The sequence below is a fragment of the Jaculus jaculus genome, chromosome 5 (assembly GCF_020740685.1).
Source record: "Jaculus jaculus isolate mJacJac1 chromosome 5, mJacJac1.mat.Y.cur, whole genome shotgun sequence".
NCBI classification, from domain to species: Eukaryota; Metazoa; Chordata; class Mammalia; order Rodentia; family Dipodidae; genus Jaculus; species Jaculus jaculus.
In genome coordinates this window covers 107,980,789-107,994,850 of record NC_059106.1, presented here as the reverse complement: position 1 = coordinate 107,994,850, position 14,062 = coordinate 107,980,789, and the positions used below count along the sequence as shown (strand labels likewise).

The following is a 14,062-nucleotide window of genomic DNA, read 5'->3' as shown; positions in this document are numbered from 1 at the left end:
GGCTGGAGGCTGTGGCACACTAATTCTCATTCCATCACCACCTCACCCCCTGCCCCCGTCACAAAGAAAGGACCTGGAACAGCTAAATCTGTTACCGGTATTCCCATCTACCCGATGGGCAGGGACCCTACACAGACAGGTAGGCTATCTACTGATACCTGACTCAGGACTGCAAATTCATCAGGCAGTTCTTGTGCCGCTGGGGAGGAGGGATGCCCTCAGGCAGCTCTTGGGCTAAAGGGGCAAACACCCCATGGGGCGCACACACACACTCCTCCAGCCATGTGTGCGCCCTGGGCTGGGAGTAAGGGCACCTGGACTCTTGTCCGGTTTCTGCCACCAAAGAGCAGTGACAGCTCATCTCTGTTTCCTCTTTTGTAACATTCAGCTTGTACAACATGCTTTCCCAGGCCTCCACCTGCGCTAACATCCTCCAACCTTTTCTAGAACAAATCAGAAGATGGATGCATGCTCACACTGTCCCATGAGACACTTTGCATTTCTTCTGACACCCAGGTGGTCACCTCTTCAAGTTGATACCATGCCAGCTCCACCCTCCACCAATGTGAGCTGAATCAAGAGTCAGGTATTTTCTGCCAACCAGAGAAGCCAGGAGGAAGCCTTTCCTGACCACAGGTCAGCATGAGGCTGGCAGGCTAGGCAGGCACCTTAAATCTGCCTTGTTATCTATTCACTGGTTTGCTGGACTCCCAAAGACACGCATTGCCTACTGTCCCTCACGTCTACTCCCCACTGAAACTTAGAATCTCCACCATGATGGAGTCCATCTGTGCCCCTTAGAACTCTGCTCAAACTTAAAAAGACTCAAGATATAACTATTCAGTTTCACTAGAAGATACTTTTTCTGTATCCAAGAGCCTTCTGCCAACAAGTAGGTCCAGAAGAAACTTGATGATGGGCCTCTGTATTCCACTGTGGAGAGGATCTGTTTTGCTTCCTCAATGAGCAATACAGATGGGGGTGGGGGGGGAGACATGACACCTGAGGTCCAGAAATCCAGGAAGAAAGGGCAAAAAGTGGTTATTCACAGGAAGGTAACTGCTCCAAATATGATCCCAGGCCCATAATCCTGCCAGATCCACCTGTCCATCTGCCCCAACTGCTTCCCAGTACCAATGACTGTGACAGGCCACTCTCTACTGACAGCTTCCCACGGAGCTGTCCACAAGTAGAGGCACAAGCCAAAGCCACCAACCCAGAACTACAACGGCCATGGCAGGCATTCTCACAAGAAGGGCAGAACACCAGAAAGAGACTAGCACATGATGGCATGCTACAAAAACCCGTAGGCTTCAGCCCAGGACTGGTCCATGCAGAAAACTTCTGTGAAATAGCCAGGTGTGGTGGCCAAACCTGTAACTACAATACTTGGGTGGCAGAAGCAGGAGGATCAAGAGTTCAAGGTCATCATTATCTACATAATAAATTGGAGGCCAGAATGGGCTACAAGAGATCTTGTCTAAAAACAAAACAAAACCACACAAACACACACTGTCTCTCTTTCTCTCTTTTCTGGGAAACAGGTTCCCACCTAAACCAGAGTGGGAAAACAGGAAGAACCTTGGTCCAAACCCAGGAAAAAGTTAAACCTCAGCAGAAGCTATGTTCGCATCCAATCAAGTGGGAGGCAATAGAACAGCCCACAGAGTTCTTGCATCAGCCACCAAAGTTACCATGGGCCCTACAGGCTCTGGCCCTAATCCCAGGCAGACATCAACAAGGGCTTTGATGAGATGAAGGCAGTAAGATACAGGAGAAAAGGCAGGAAACAGAATCAAGATCCATGTACTCTAGCCAAAGGATGGCTTTTAACTGGCTATGTGGCCTTGGGCAGGTCACTTTCTAGCTCATAAACACACATATAAAATAGAGGTAGAAGGCATGACTTAAGACTAGAATTCTTTCACTCTAATCTCCATGAAGTCATCCTGGGGCTGGGGGATGACCCGTTACGCTCAGGCCACAATCACATCCCCATTTCTGTAGTCAGAGTCTGGCAAGGATCTGAGCACTTGGTGGGATCACAACCTCTTAGTTAAGTGACAGGCAAAATTTCCACCCCTTCTAACAGGAATCATCCACCAGGAAGGACCAACACACTCTGTATCACAGTGGCCAGCAGAACTGTCCCCAGACCATGCCTTCTTGGCAAGGCTTCCCTACATTACCCAGCTGTTGGTGACACCCTGAGCTCTAGCACAGAAGCAGAGCATGATGGTCCATCTTCCCTCCCTATAGCCCCTCACCTATCCTAACAAGCTTTCACCCAGATTCTCCTTAATCCCAACAGCCACATTCTACAAATAGGGCACACATTTGACAGAGATGCACTGAGCCCTCACAAGTTAAGTCACACACTGGAGCTAAGCAATGACAGGTAAAGATTTGCCACACGAACTCTCTTGACCTGGTTCAGTGAAGGAATAGCAGGATAACAGTATCTCCAGATCAGGCCTAGGAAGATTATTCCAGTCATCCACTGTGCTGGGCACAGGTAACAGAGGGGCCCTGAGGCCCAGTGTCCTGACATCCTCCTTTCCCTAGGAACAAGCACCAGAGAGTATGGAGGTATAAAGCCAGGGGATAAGAGACAGCAGGTCTTTCCTCCACTGGCAACTGAGAGCGTCCAAGGTCCTTAGGACATATTTTTGACTCAGAGCAAAGAAAACCATCCCCACTCTCACAGAAAGAGGTCCCACTGGGTGACACGATGGGAACAGAAGGCAGGCGGGACAGAAGGCAGACTCACCTCCCTCAGCAGCTGCATCCCCTGAAGATCGTCCTGCTGCTGCTGGGCCACAGTGACCCCCAAGACCAATGTGTGCACGACGCAGGAGACCACAGAGATGATAACAATGGGGCTGAGGCTGAGCGGCAGCGTGATGAAGAAGGAGAAGACAAAGAAGGCCTGCCAGCCCACCGTATCGCTGGCCGCGTGGGCACGGGCAAAGTTCAAGCCCAGGTAGGAGAAGATCTGGGCTGTAATCAGCAACCACAGCAGGTAGGGTACCACCCTCCGGCTCACTCTGTCAGGGAGCAGCCCCTTTTTACAGAGCATGAAGAGGATGATGTCCAACAGCAGCCCAATCCCAGCTACCACAAGGGGAGCCAGCTTGTCGCTGGAGAAGACCACAGCGCACATGACCACCACGTAGCAGTCGAAAAGGGCCGCGAAGACAACCAATACCAGCAGGGTCTCGTGGCGCTGCCTCTTGAAGTAGGTCTGGTAGAGGTTCTCTAAGGACTCCGGCACGAAGGTTAGCCTCATGAAGCGAGGCAGACACAGGCAGGATCCCGAGTTCCGCACAGAGATCTCATGGGTCCGGCCCACTCCACGGTCAGGGTCAGAGGGCAGGCTGACGGAGTACTCGGCAGAGTACTCAGCCGAGTACTCGGGGTCTGAGAAGCCCTGGTTCCTCGGCATCCTGGCTGGTGGCTGCTTCTACTGGCCCCGGAGAAGCAGACTGGGACAGAGAAGGGCTCTGGGTCGGATCCTGCCACCTAAAAGAGCTCTCTCAGTCCTGAGTGAAGAGTGGCCACCTGGGGCAGGAATGCTGAGTGGGTTTCCGGGACACAGGAGGCACAAATCATCTGCAACTTAAAGGACATGGCTAAGTTAGGAGCAGCTCTCCGTCCCCTCAATCCATCCCACCTCTCACCCAGGATACTTGCTACAAGAGCCTCCAACCTCGGAGCCTTCCCTGCCATCCCCGCACCGCACAGACTAGCCCCCGTCCACGCCAGACACTGGGTTCCCCGTCTCCGGCTGCTGGAAGGGCCTACCATCTCTCTCCTTCCCTAGCATCACCGGCTCGGTGACACCTCTCACTCCCTGACTTCCTCACCTACATTCCCTCCAGGCCCAATCCTTTCAAGCAGTAAATAAAACGTGTGGGGAAGAAAGCAGGGCCGATCTGGAGTCCTGGGTCTTCTTTCTTCTGTTTACTTCCTTTCTCCACCCAACCCTGGGAGACTCCAGCCCCTCTCCGTCCCTTTCCCAACCTTGGGGCGCGAGCAGCCCTCCGGAAGCCCAGCCCCGGCCCTGAGCTTACCTGTGCAGGAACTCGGAAGCCGCGTGCTCCCGGACGGTCCCGCCGGCTGCGGGTTGGGTCACGCGTGCCGGCGGCCGCGGCGACCCGGCTCCTCGCGCCCGAGGCTGCTCCCCGCCGCGCCGCCCGGCCAGCGCTTCGGACCCGGACCGGAGCGCGACTTCCCAGCCGTCAGGCCGGGGGTCGGACCGGGAGAGGCGCCAGGCACCCACCGCCGCCCAGCCGCAGAGGACGGAGGCGGTGGCGACGCGGGCTGGAAAATCCGGGGGCGCCGGCCAAGCGCGCCCGGCTCTGGGGCCTCGGCTCGGGACCGGCCGGGGCCGCAGGCGTGGGCGGCGGCGTGCGAGCGGCGCGGACTCGGACTCGGCTGGGGCGGCCGCGGCGGCGCTATGGGGACCGTCGCCGGCGGGAGCGCGGGCCGAGGCCGGGGAAGCCCGCCAGCATCCTCTCTCGCCCGCCCGCCCGCGCCAAGCCAGCGAGCAGCCGAGTCCCCGCGCGGCGCTCGCGGCTCCGGGCCACGCGCGCTCCAGGCCCCGGGAGGCGGTCAGCGGCCCCTCCCAGCCCCCGGCGCCGCCCTCCCCGCGGCGAGCTCCAGCCCCGGGGACAGGGCAGGTCCTCTCGTGTCCCCCGGGTCCCCACGCTGCAGCTGCCACCAGGCGGAGTCGTTGCGTGGAAGCGCCGGTGGGCGGCGGGCCGAAGGCCCTGACTCGGAGGAGCCAAGCTCGGACAGAGCTTCCCGCAGGTGAGCAGCGCCGGGCAGACTCGCGCCCTGGCTTCCTCCCCAGGCCGAGGTGTGGGGGCCGCAGGTGTCCCTACCCACCCCCTCCCGGCCCGTACACCCTAGAAGCCCAGACGTCCGCTGAGTCCCGCGGATGGAAGCGTGCAGGAGCAGCTCGGTTGGCACCTGGCACGTGCAGCGGCCTCAGAAAGATCCCTGTGCACATCCTGTTGCCATGTGTTTGCAATCACAGACTTTTTCTTTAAAATGCCCATGCTCCTTGTGAATGATTAAATCTATCAGTCTCCGACTCCATCGTGTAAATTACTTTCCTTGAATTTGAAAGAACACCTTGTTAAGGGAGAGAGTGGTTATTTTGGAACAAAAACCTGCTGAGAGGAGGTGAGTACTGAGGAGGGCCAGCAGCATTCTTGAAGACATGGCCAAAGGGAAGAAAAGCAGCCATCTGGCCCTCAATGGGCTCTGCCCTCTGCCCTTGAGAGTCACTGGTGGGTGTCCATTCCAGAGCCCCAGGCATCCCTCCGGAAATGGAGCTGTCAGGGAATTGGTCTGTCTTTGTTGTATCTGTCCCTGGTATGTTCTGAAAGGCCACCAGTCTCAGCCCAAACTGCCCAGGGCTTTGGTTACAAAGGCTTCAGGCAAGTGGGGGGGGGGGGCATTGAATAAAGCATCCCTTTAATTTTTTTTTTATTATTCATTTGTAAGGAGAAAGAGAGAGAATGAGAATGGGCACGCTAGGGCCTCTAGCCACTGCAAAGGAACCCAGATGCATGGCCCCCTTGTGCATCTGGGTTATGTGTATACTGGGGAATTGAACCTGGGTACTTTGACTTTGCAGCAAGCGCCTTAACCACTAAGCCATCCCTCCAGCCCAATTATCACTTTAAAAAATATTTATTTATTTATTTATTTATTTATTTATTTATTTATTTATTTGAGAGAGAGAGAGAATGGGCCAAGGCCTCCAGCCACTGCAAACAAACTCCAGATGCATTGCACCCCCTTGTCCATCTGGCTTATGTGGGTTCTGGAGAATCGAACCAGGATCCTTTGGCTTTGCAGGTAAACGCCTTAACTGCTAAGCCATCTCTCCAGCCAGCATCACTTTCTTTTTAGAGAGAGAGAAAGAGAAAATTGGTGTGCCAGGGCCTCAGCCACTGTAATCGAACACCAGATGCTTGCACCACCTTGTGAGCATGTGCTTCCTTGCACTTGCCTCACCGTTGTATGTCTGGCTTACTTGGGATCTGGAGAGTTGAACATGGTCCTTAGGCTTCACAGGCAAGCACCTTAACCACTAAGGTATCTCTCCAGCCCAAGCATCACTTTTCTCCATTGTTTGGTTTGGGGTCTAAAAATTATTTTGAGTTGTTAAATGATGTTAAAGGACAGCATGGTTTTTAACTTTTTATTTTATATATTTATTTGAGAGAGGTGAGAGAGGCAGATAGAGAATAGGCATGCCACAGCCCCTAGCCCCTGCAAATAAAATCCAGACACATGCATCACCTTGTGCATCTAGTTTATGTGGGCACTGAGAACCAACCCTGAATCCTAGGTTTCTCAGGAAAGTGCCTTAACTGCTAAGCCATTTCTGCAGCCCTTAACTTAAAAAAAATATTTTGTTTGTTTATTTGAGAGAATGAGAGAATGGGTGTGCCAGGGCCTGTAGCCACTGCAAATGAACTACAGATGCATGCACCACCTTGTGCTTCTGGCTTTACATGGGTATTGGGGAATTGAACCTGGATCCTTAGGCTGTGCAAGCAAGCATCTTAACCACTAAGCCATCTCTCCAACCTCCTCATGCCATGGGGGAGGTAAGGGGGATAAAAGCCCACGTGGGAATAGGGGTTCCCTCCCCCACTTCATCATAGTCCAACTGGGCTGGGACATGGGGGCTTGCCACAGCAGGGACTTGGAGGTTGAGGACTCAGAAGAGATGAAGGAGAGAGAGATGAACAGCCAAAAAGAGGCCATGCCCTGATTTTGTTTTGTTTTGTTTTGTTTGTTGTTTTTGAGGTAGGGGTATTGCTGTAGCTCAGGCTGACCTGGAGTTCACTATGCAGTCTCAGGGTGGCCTCAAGCTCATGACGATCCTCCTACTTCTGCCTCCCAAGTGCTGGGATTAAAGGCATGCACCACCACACCCAGCTTTGATTTTTAACTTTTAAGGAAGGGATGATTTACTAAAAGACAAAGCGCTTACCTAACATGCAAAGCCCTGGGTTCCATCCCTTGCATCAATCACATAAGCCAGATGTGGTGGCTCACGCCTGAGATCCCAGCACTCAGCTGGTAGAGGTAGAAGGATCAGACGTTCAAGGTTTTCCTTGGTTAAGTGAAATGATTTGTGGCCAGCCTGGGATACATGAGACCCTATCCAAAAGAAAGAGAGGGAGAGGGAGGAAGAAAAGAAGGAAAGAGGAAAGGAAGGGAAAGGAAGGGAAGGAGGAAGAAGAAAATAGGGGGAAAGAACAGAAAACATTGTTGAAGATGTAGTTCGGTGCTGAGTGCTCATGTAGTATGTTTGACACCCTGGGTTCCATCCCCAGTTCTGGACAATACCATATTGGGGCTTGTTGTGACACAAAAGACACCTGCATCATATCTCTCTGAGTCCTCTCCTTTCCTGGCACGTGTGCTAACCCTTGTGATTCTCAGTGGGCACACTACTTGGCAAGGCCAGCCCAGCCTCTGGGTGCTAAAGTTCCCCAATGGGCTTTCTGTCATTGTGTATACCCCAATCTCTTCTCCCTAGCTAGTTTCATGAAGGGAGCGGGTTCCACTGAGAGATATCTCTGTCTTCAATCTCAGCCTTCCTGCCTTTCTGTAATCCTGTCTGTAACCCTGGGCATCTGTTTGCTGGACCTGAGGAAGACTGGAGAAGCCAGCTGCATCTGGCTACTGCTAGCTGTGCCAGGTACCACATGTACTCACAGAGCAGGTCCTCAGGTATACAGAGATTATCAATAAGCCCTGAAACTGGACCTTTCAGGGGACAAAGAAGGGGTCTGATTGGACCTGAAAGCGGCAACTTGTAAGTTTTGGGCCAATGCCCAGCAACACAAAACCCCAAAGCACATCCTCAACAGTACGCCACACTCTGAGTCAGGGGTATGGCCCTCCCCAGTGCATATAGGAAGCCACAGCATCAGCTGGAGGCCCTGGGCAGGTCTCCCTGGCAGCCAGATGCAAGGAATGAATATTCCATCCCAGGAGAGCTGCTGACTACCCTCCCATGGCAATCAGGAACTCATCTTTCTGGCTCACAGAGGCCTCCTAGGTCCCTGGCACCTAGAAGATACTCAAACAGAATGAATGAATAGTCATTCATAAGGGCTCTGACTGCCCTTGAGGCACCGTTAGGCTTCCTGATGCTATAAGCATCCTAGATCAAGGTCAATTACGAATAACTACTCTCAGGGCTCTTGGTGCAGCTCTGTGGTGTGCTTGCCTACACCATCATGTTCAGGGCCCTGGGCTCCACCCCTAGCACAAGCTAAGTGGAAAGGCTGGGATGATGGGCAATTCTTTAGCCTCTAGGCAGTCCATTGTGTCTGGTTATAACATGGACAGTTGGAAGGCTTAGGTTTTATAATCAAAAGCTATAGCAATCTGTTTTTAAGATGCCTGAATGACCTTTCTCCCAAGCATGGTCATAAGGAAAACAAAATTGTAGCCAGGAGGATGTCCTGATCCCCCAACCTAACCCAGCATCAGCCCTATGGGAGAGTCTTTAGTAAAGCCCCTCTTTTTATTTCTATGGTTCAAGTCTAGAGATGATTGCTAAAAATTAATTGTTATTGGATAAACAAGAGTGGTTAGGTCCCACAAGGGAGCCGGTGGCTCCTAAACCCAGCAAACAGTAGATCAGAGCAGAACTCTGGTGTCCCCGGGGAAGAAGAGGTGTGAGAAGAGAAGATCATTAGTTCCCTTGGTACCAAAAGCATCAGGAGAGCCCAGTTTGGAGCGTGAAAGCAGAGTGTGACTGATCAGGGCCTGCCAGGTGGTTTAATTGGGGAACTCATTCCAAGGGAAAGGGGTGGGAGGACCAGATGGGAAGTCAGCAACTTCTAGGGCTGATAATGGGCTGCTCACTGCTGGGGAAGATTACCATCTTAGAACATATGGGAGGTGGTTCCAAGTGTTCCTCCAACTGTTGCTCTCTCCTTGGGGTTACAGGGTTGCAGTGGAGTGGTTACTTCCTAGTTCATGGGGGTTTGTGAGAGTGGGTACCTGGGGAGAACTAGGAGATCCCAGCACAGGTGCCTGGCAAGGTGCAGTGATGGCAGGAGGGCAGTGTGCTCCCTTTGGGGCCCAGATCCCTTATAGCTCCCACTGGCTCAGAAGAATGGATCCTGTCAGCTGCTATGAGGTATGTGGAAGAGTAGAATGAGCTGGCACTTAGCCTTGGAGTGTAAGGTCAGCCTGAGCGACATAGCAGGACCCTGACTCCTGGGATGGGAGAGGAGGACAAAATGGTTTGCAAATTTGTACAGCGGCACTAAATGGGAGTCCTCATCTATTTCACAGCAAGGTGGTGAGTAGCTCTGGCCACTTTTGGCCCAATGTGACCTGCACAGGACTGCACTGAACTGTCATTGGCCTCGAGCCCTCTGGGTGGCTCCATCTGGATCCATCACTTGAGTCCATTGTAGTTCTCCTCTTGCAGTCCTGGCCACCTCTCTGTGTGTCCTTACCTCTTTGTCTCTGTCCCTCTCTGTGTCATGGTACTTTTGCTTCTGTGTGAAGGATTCCCTGACCCTGTGTCACTTATTTTATTTTTATATTTTATTTATTTAACAGAGAGAGAGAGAGAGAGAGAGAGAGAGAGAGAGAGAGAGAGAATGGGCATGCCAGGATCTCCAGCCACTGCAAATGAACTCCAGATGCATGTGCCACCTTGTGCATCTGGCTTTACATGGGGACTGGGAATCAAACCTCGGTTCTTAGGCTTTGCAGACAAGTGCCTTAACCACTAAGCCATCTCTTCAGTCCCTGTATCACTTATTGAGTCAATGTGGATATGTGGAGCATGAATGTGTGGAAGAATGTGAGAAAAGGGAGTATGTGTACACATTTTCATGTGTGAAAGTGCAAGAGCATGTGTGTGAGAGTTTATCAATGAATGAGTGAACATGTATGAGAACTTTGTGAGCACGTGTGTGAGTGAACATGGGAGAGTATGAGAGAGCATGTGTGAGAGAGCTTGTATGTGTGCAGGTGAGCATGTGTGAAAGGTTATGTGGGTGAACTCACACTTGCCTTGAAATCTGGGGAGGCACTAGCCTCTCGTCTTCACTCTCCTCAGGCTTGTTCAGTGCTGTGACTATAGCCATGTGGGTTCTGATGCTAATTCCAAGCCCTTTGGGTGAGCAGAAGTAAGTAGAATTGAAAAAGTAGGGGCTGGAGAGCTGGCCCAGCAGTTAAGGCACTTGCCTGCAAAGCCTAATGACCTGGGTTTGATACCCTAGTACCCATGTAAAACCAGATGCACAAAGTAGTGCATGCATCCGGAGTTCATTTGCAACAGATGAAGGCCCTGGCAAACCCATTCATTCTCATTCTCTTTTTCTCACTTTCTCTCCCCCCTTGCAAGTATATATATTGTTTTTTTGAGGTAGGGTCTAGCTCAGGCTGACCTGGAATTCACTATGTAGTCTCAGGGTGTCTTCAAACTCACAATGATCCTCCTGCCTCTGCCTCTCAAGTGCTGGGATTAAAGGTGTGTGCCACCATGCCCAGCAATAAAATATTTAAAAAAATAACTGAAGGACTGAGGAAATGGTTTAGTGGTTAAGGCATTTGCCTGTGAAGTCTAGGAACTCTAGTTCAATTCCCCAGGACCCACTTAAGCCAGATGCACAAGGGGGCACCTATGTCTGCAGTTCATTTGCAGTGGCTGGATGCCCTGCCATGCCCATTCTCCCTTTCTCTCTCTCTCAAATAAATAAAAAATAAATTAAAAAAAGAGCTGGGGCTGGAGGGATGGCTTAGTGGTTAAGGTGCTTGCCTGCAAAGCCAAAGGACCCATGTTCAACTCTCCAGATCCCACATTAGCCAGATGCACAAAGGTGAGGCAAGCACAAGGTCGCATATGCCCACTAGGTGGTGCAAGCATCTGGAATTTGATTGTGGTGCCTGAGGCTCTGGACGGCCAATTATATTTCTCTGTCTCTGCCTTTCCGGTTCCTTCTAAAAATCAATAAATGAATACTTTTTAAAAAGAATTGGAAAAGTACTACCAAGACATCCACATTCTGGCATTCCTCAGATGGGCTATAGTTCTGAGTCTGTGTCTGTCTTGGATAGGGGTTTCTCCACAGGAGCAATGTTTTCTGGTCCCTCAAGCTCAGTGTTTGAAGAGCAGCTATTCCATTCCAACCTGTTGTTGAAATAATGCCAATTCAGCACTAATCAGAGAATCAGGTTGGTCACTTTGGACCAGTCTCCCCATGTGGCTCCCTGCCTTCCAGCCACTGTTCTTTGTATTCTGTCCTCTGATTTGTGGGTTAGTACTGTGAAGGTCCTCATGAGGACACCCAGACTCTGAGAGATGAGATTACTTACCCCAGACTTCATTTCAAGAAAGAAGCTAAAAATGGGCGGAGGGTGCTGGGAATATGGCTCAGCAGTTAAGTCACTTGCCTGCAAAGCTAATGACCCAGGTTCTATTCCCCAGTACCCACGTAAAGCCATGTGCACAAAGTGGCAAATAGATCTGGAGTTTGTTTGCAGTGGCTAGAGAACCTGGCATGCCCATATTCATTCATTCATTCATTTTCTGTCTCTGCTTACAAATAAAAACATATTTTTAAAAAAGAAAAAAAACATGGGCTGGAGGAACGGCTTAGCAGTTAAGGCGTTTGCCTGCAAAGTCAAAAGGACCCAGGTTCAATTCCCCAGGACCCACGTTAGCCAGATGCACAAGGTGGCACATGCACCTGGAGTTCGTTTACAGTGGCTAGAGGCCCTGGCATGCCTATTCTCTCTCTCTCTTTCTCCCTCTTTCTCTCTGTCAAGTAATAAATAACTATTAAAAGAAAAAGAAAAAACAAAGAAGCTGCTGGACCACTTGCAAGCCAAGTTCTAACAGGAATCCCAGGAGCAACCCTGGTTAGTTTGTGTGTGTGGAACTGAGGGTGCCATTGGCCTCAGATGCCTCATTGACAGGCTTTAAAGCTTGGAAACTTGTCTCTGTGATATCAGAGCTAAAAGAGACTCAAAATAGCATCCGGTCAGCTCAACTGGAGAAATCCTGGCCCAGAGAGGTTCCGTGTGGAGAGAGGAAGATAGTTGCCCATGAGCCTAATGCAGCTATGAATGCTGAATAATAATAAATAAGGCCTCTGTGGAAATGTCATATTTTCAAGTGGACAAGCCAGGCACATGCCTTTAATCTCAGCACTTGGGAGGCAGAGGTAGGAGGATCGCCGTGAGTTCGAGGACACCTTGAGACTACATAGTGAATTCCAGGTCAGCCTGGGCTAGAGTGAGACCCTACCTCAAAAAAAAAAAAAAGAAAAAAAAAAGGAAACAAACAAAAAAAGTGCTCAAGCCATGCCCTGGGGGTTGGGGGGGAGCACCATGGAATGCATAATAAGCCTCTACCAGCCTGCTAGGGTGAGAAACAGCAAACATCTAGAACAGCAAAAGGTAGCCAAAAATGTCCTGGCTTGGTGCAGATGAAGGGTCCACCTGATAGGCTCTCTGATGGGCAGAAAGCCACCACCCACCACCTCTCTGAGGCTAGAGAGGTCACACTAGGTTCCCTAAAGAAGCACTAGCTGTCCCAGACACTCTTCTGTGGGTGACAAGAATGAACATTTCAGTGGTTGCCCTCCAGGAATCAGGAACCATCCTTAACCCCAAACTTAATCATTATTTTCCATCCACATTCTCTACACTCCAACCAGGATGCTCATTCCAAGTTTACATTTGAGCTTGTCTCCATCTCATTTAAATACCTAGTGGACCAGCTGTCCCTGCCCCAGGGTAATAGCACCACCCACCTCACTGTGTGCCGTATTAATCATATAACACAATAATAATCTCTTTTTTAATTTACTTGCAAGCACAGAGAAGAGAGACAGAATGGGTGTGCCAGAGCTTCCAGCCACTGCAAATGAACTCCAAATACATGTTCCACTTTGTGCATCTGGCTTTATGTGGTTACTGGGGAATCAAACTTGGCTTGTTAGGTTTTGCAGGCAAGCACTTTAACCACTAAGCCATCTCTCCAGCCCCAACAATAATAATCTTTTTTGTTTGTTTGTTTGTTTGTTTGTTTTTCAAGGTAGGGGTCTCACTCTAGCTCAGGCTGGCCTATGTAGTCTCAGGGGGCCTTGGACTCATGGCGATCCTCCTACCTCTGCCTCCCAAGTGCTGGGATTAAAGGCGTGCGCCACCATGCCTGCCAATTATAATCTTTTAAGTCATTCACATGTCACCTTCCCTTTGTAGTTGTTCTCAATTGCTATTTTCTTAGAGATCTATAAGGTTTCAGTGGTATCTCCCAACTGTCCACATCCAAATCCCTGAAGTCCATGACTAACTCCTGTGGAAAAAGGGCCTTTGCAGATACAATTAAGTAAAGGATCTTCAGATACAATTGTCCTGGACAGCTAGGCATCATGATGCATGCCTTTAATCCCAGCACTTGGGAGGCAGAGGTAGGATTGTTGTGAATTCAAGGCCACCCTGAGACTATACAGTGAATTCCAGGTCAGCCTGTGCTAGAATGAAACCTTATCTCTAAAAACAAAACAGAAACAACAACAACAAAAAATTTTGCCGGGCTAGAGAAATGGCTTAATGGTTAAGGCACTTGCCTGCAAAGCCAAAGGACCTAGATTCAATTCTCCAGGACTCACATAAGCCAGATGCATTTGGCACATGCATTTGGAGTTTGTTTGCTGTGGCTGGATACCCTGGCATGCCCCTTCCTTCTCTCTCTCCTCCCTTTCTCTATCACATAAATAAATAAATAAAATATATTTTTAAATTTCCCTGTGGGCTGGAGAGATGTCTTAGTGGTTAAGTGCTTGCCTGTGAAGCCTAAGGACCCTGGTTCGAGGCTTGATTCCCCAGTACACACGTTAGCCAGATGCACAAGGGGGCTCACATGTCTGCAGTTCATTTGCAGTGGCCGGAGGCCCTAGTGGACCCATTCTCTCTCTCTCTGTTGCTCTCAAATAAATAAAAATAAAACAATTTTTTAATTGCCCTGTATTATGTGGGAGGACTGTAA

General features: G+C 50.5%; 1 protein-coding gene across 3 annotated transcripts in view; it reads right to left on the bottom strand.

Annotated features, from left to right (window-relative positions):
* Adcy3 (adenylate cyclase 3) overlaps nucleotides 1–4,166 on the bottom strand; it is a 118,549-nt gene extending 114,383 nt beyond the window's left edge. For 2 of the 3 annotated variants that reach the window (XM_004663748.2, XM_004663749.2), the window contains exons 1-2: nucleotides 4,074–4,166; nucleotides 2,771–3,618 (exon numbers count right to left, since the gene is read on the bottom strand). In XM_004663748.2, the coding sequence (XP_004663805.1) occupies nucleotides 2,771–3,445 (675 nt within the window). In that variant the 5' untranslated portion in view covers nucleotides 3,446–3,618; nucleotides 4,074–4,166. Of the gene's footprint in view, nucleotides 1–2,770; nucleotides 3,619–3,866; nucleotides 3,893–4,073 lie in introns of those variants that run through there. The other variant, XM_045148676.1, reaches the window with a different exon arrangement.
* Nucleotides 4,167–14,062: the final 9,896 nt, after the last annotated feature.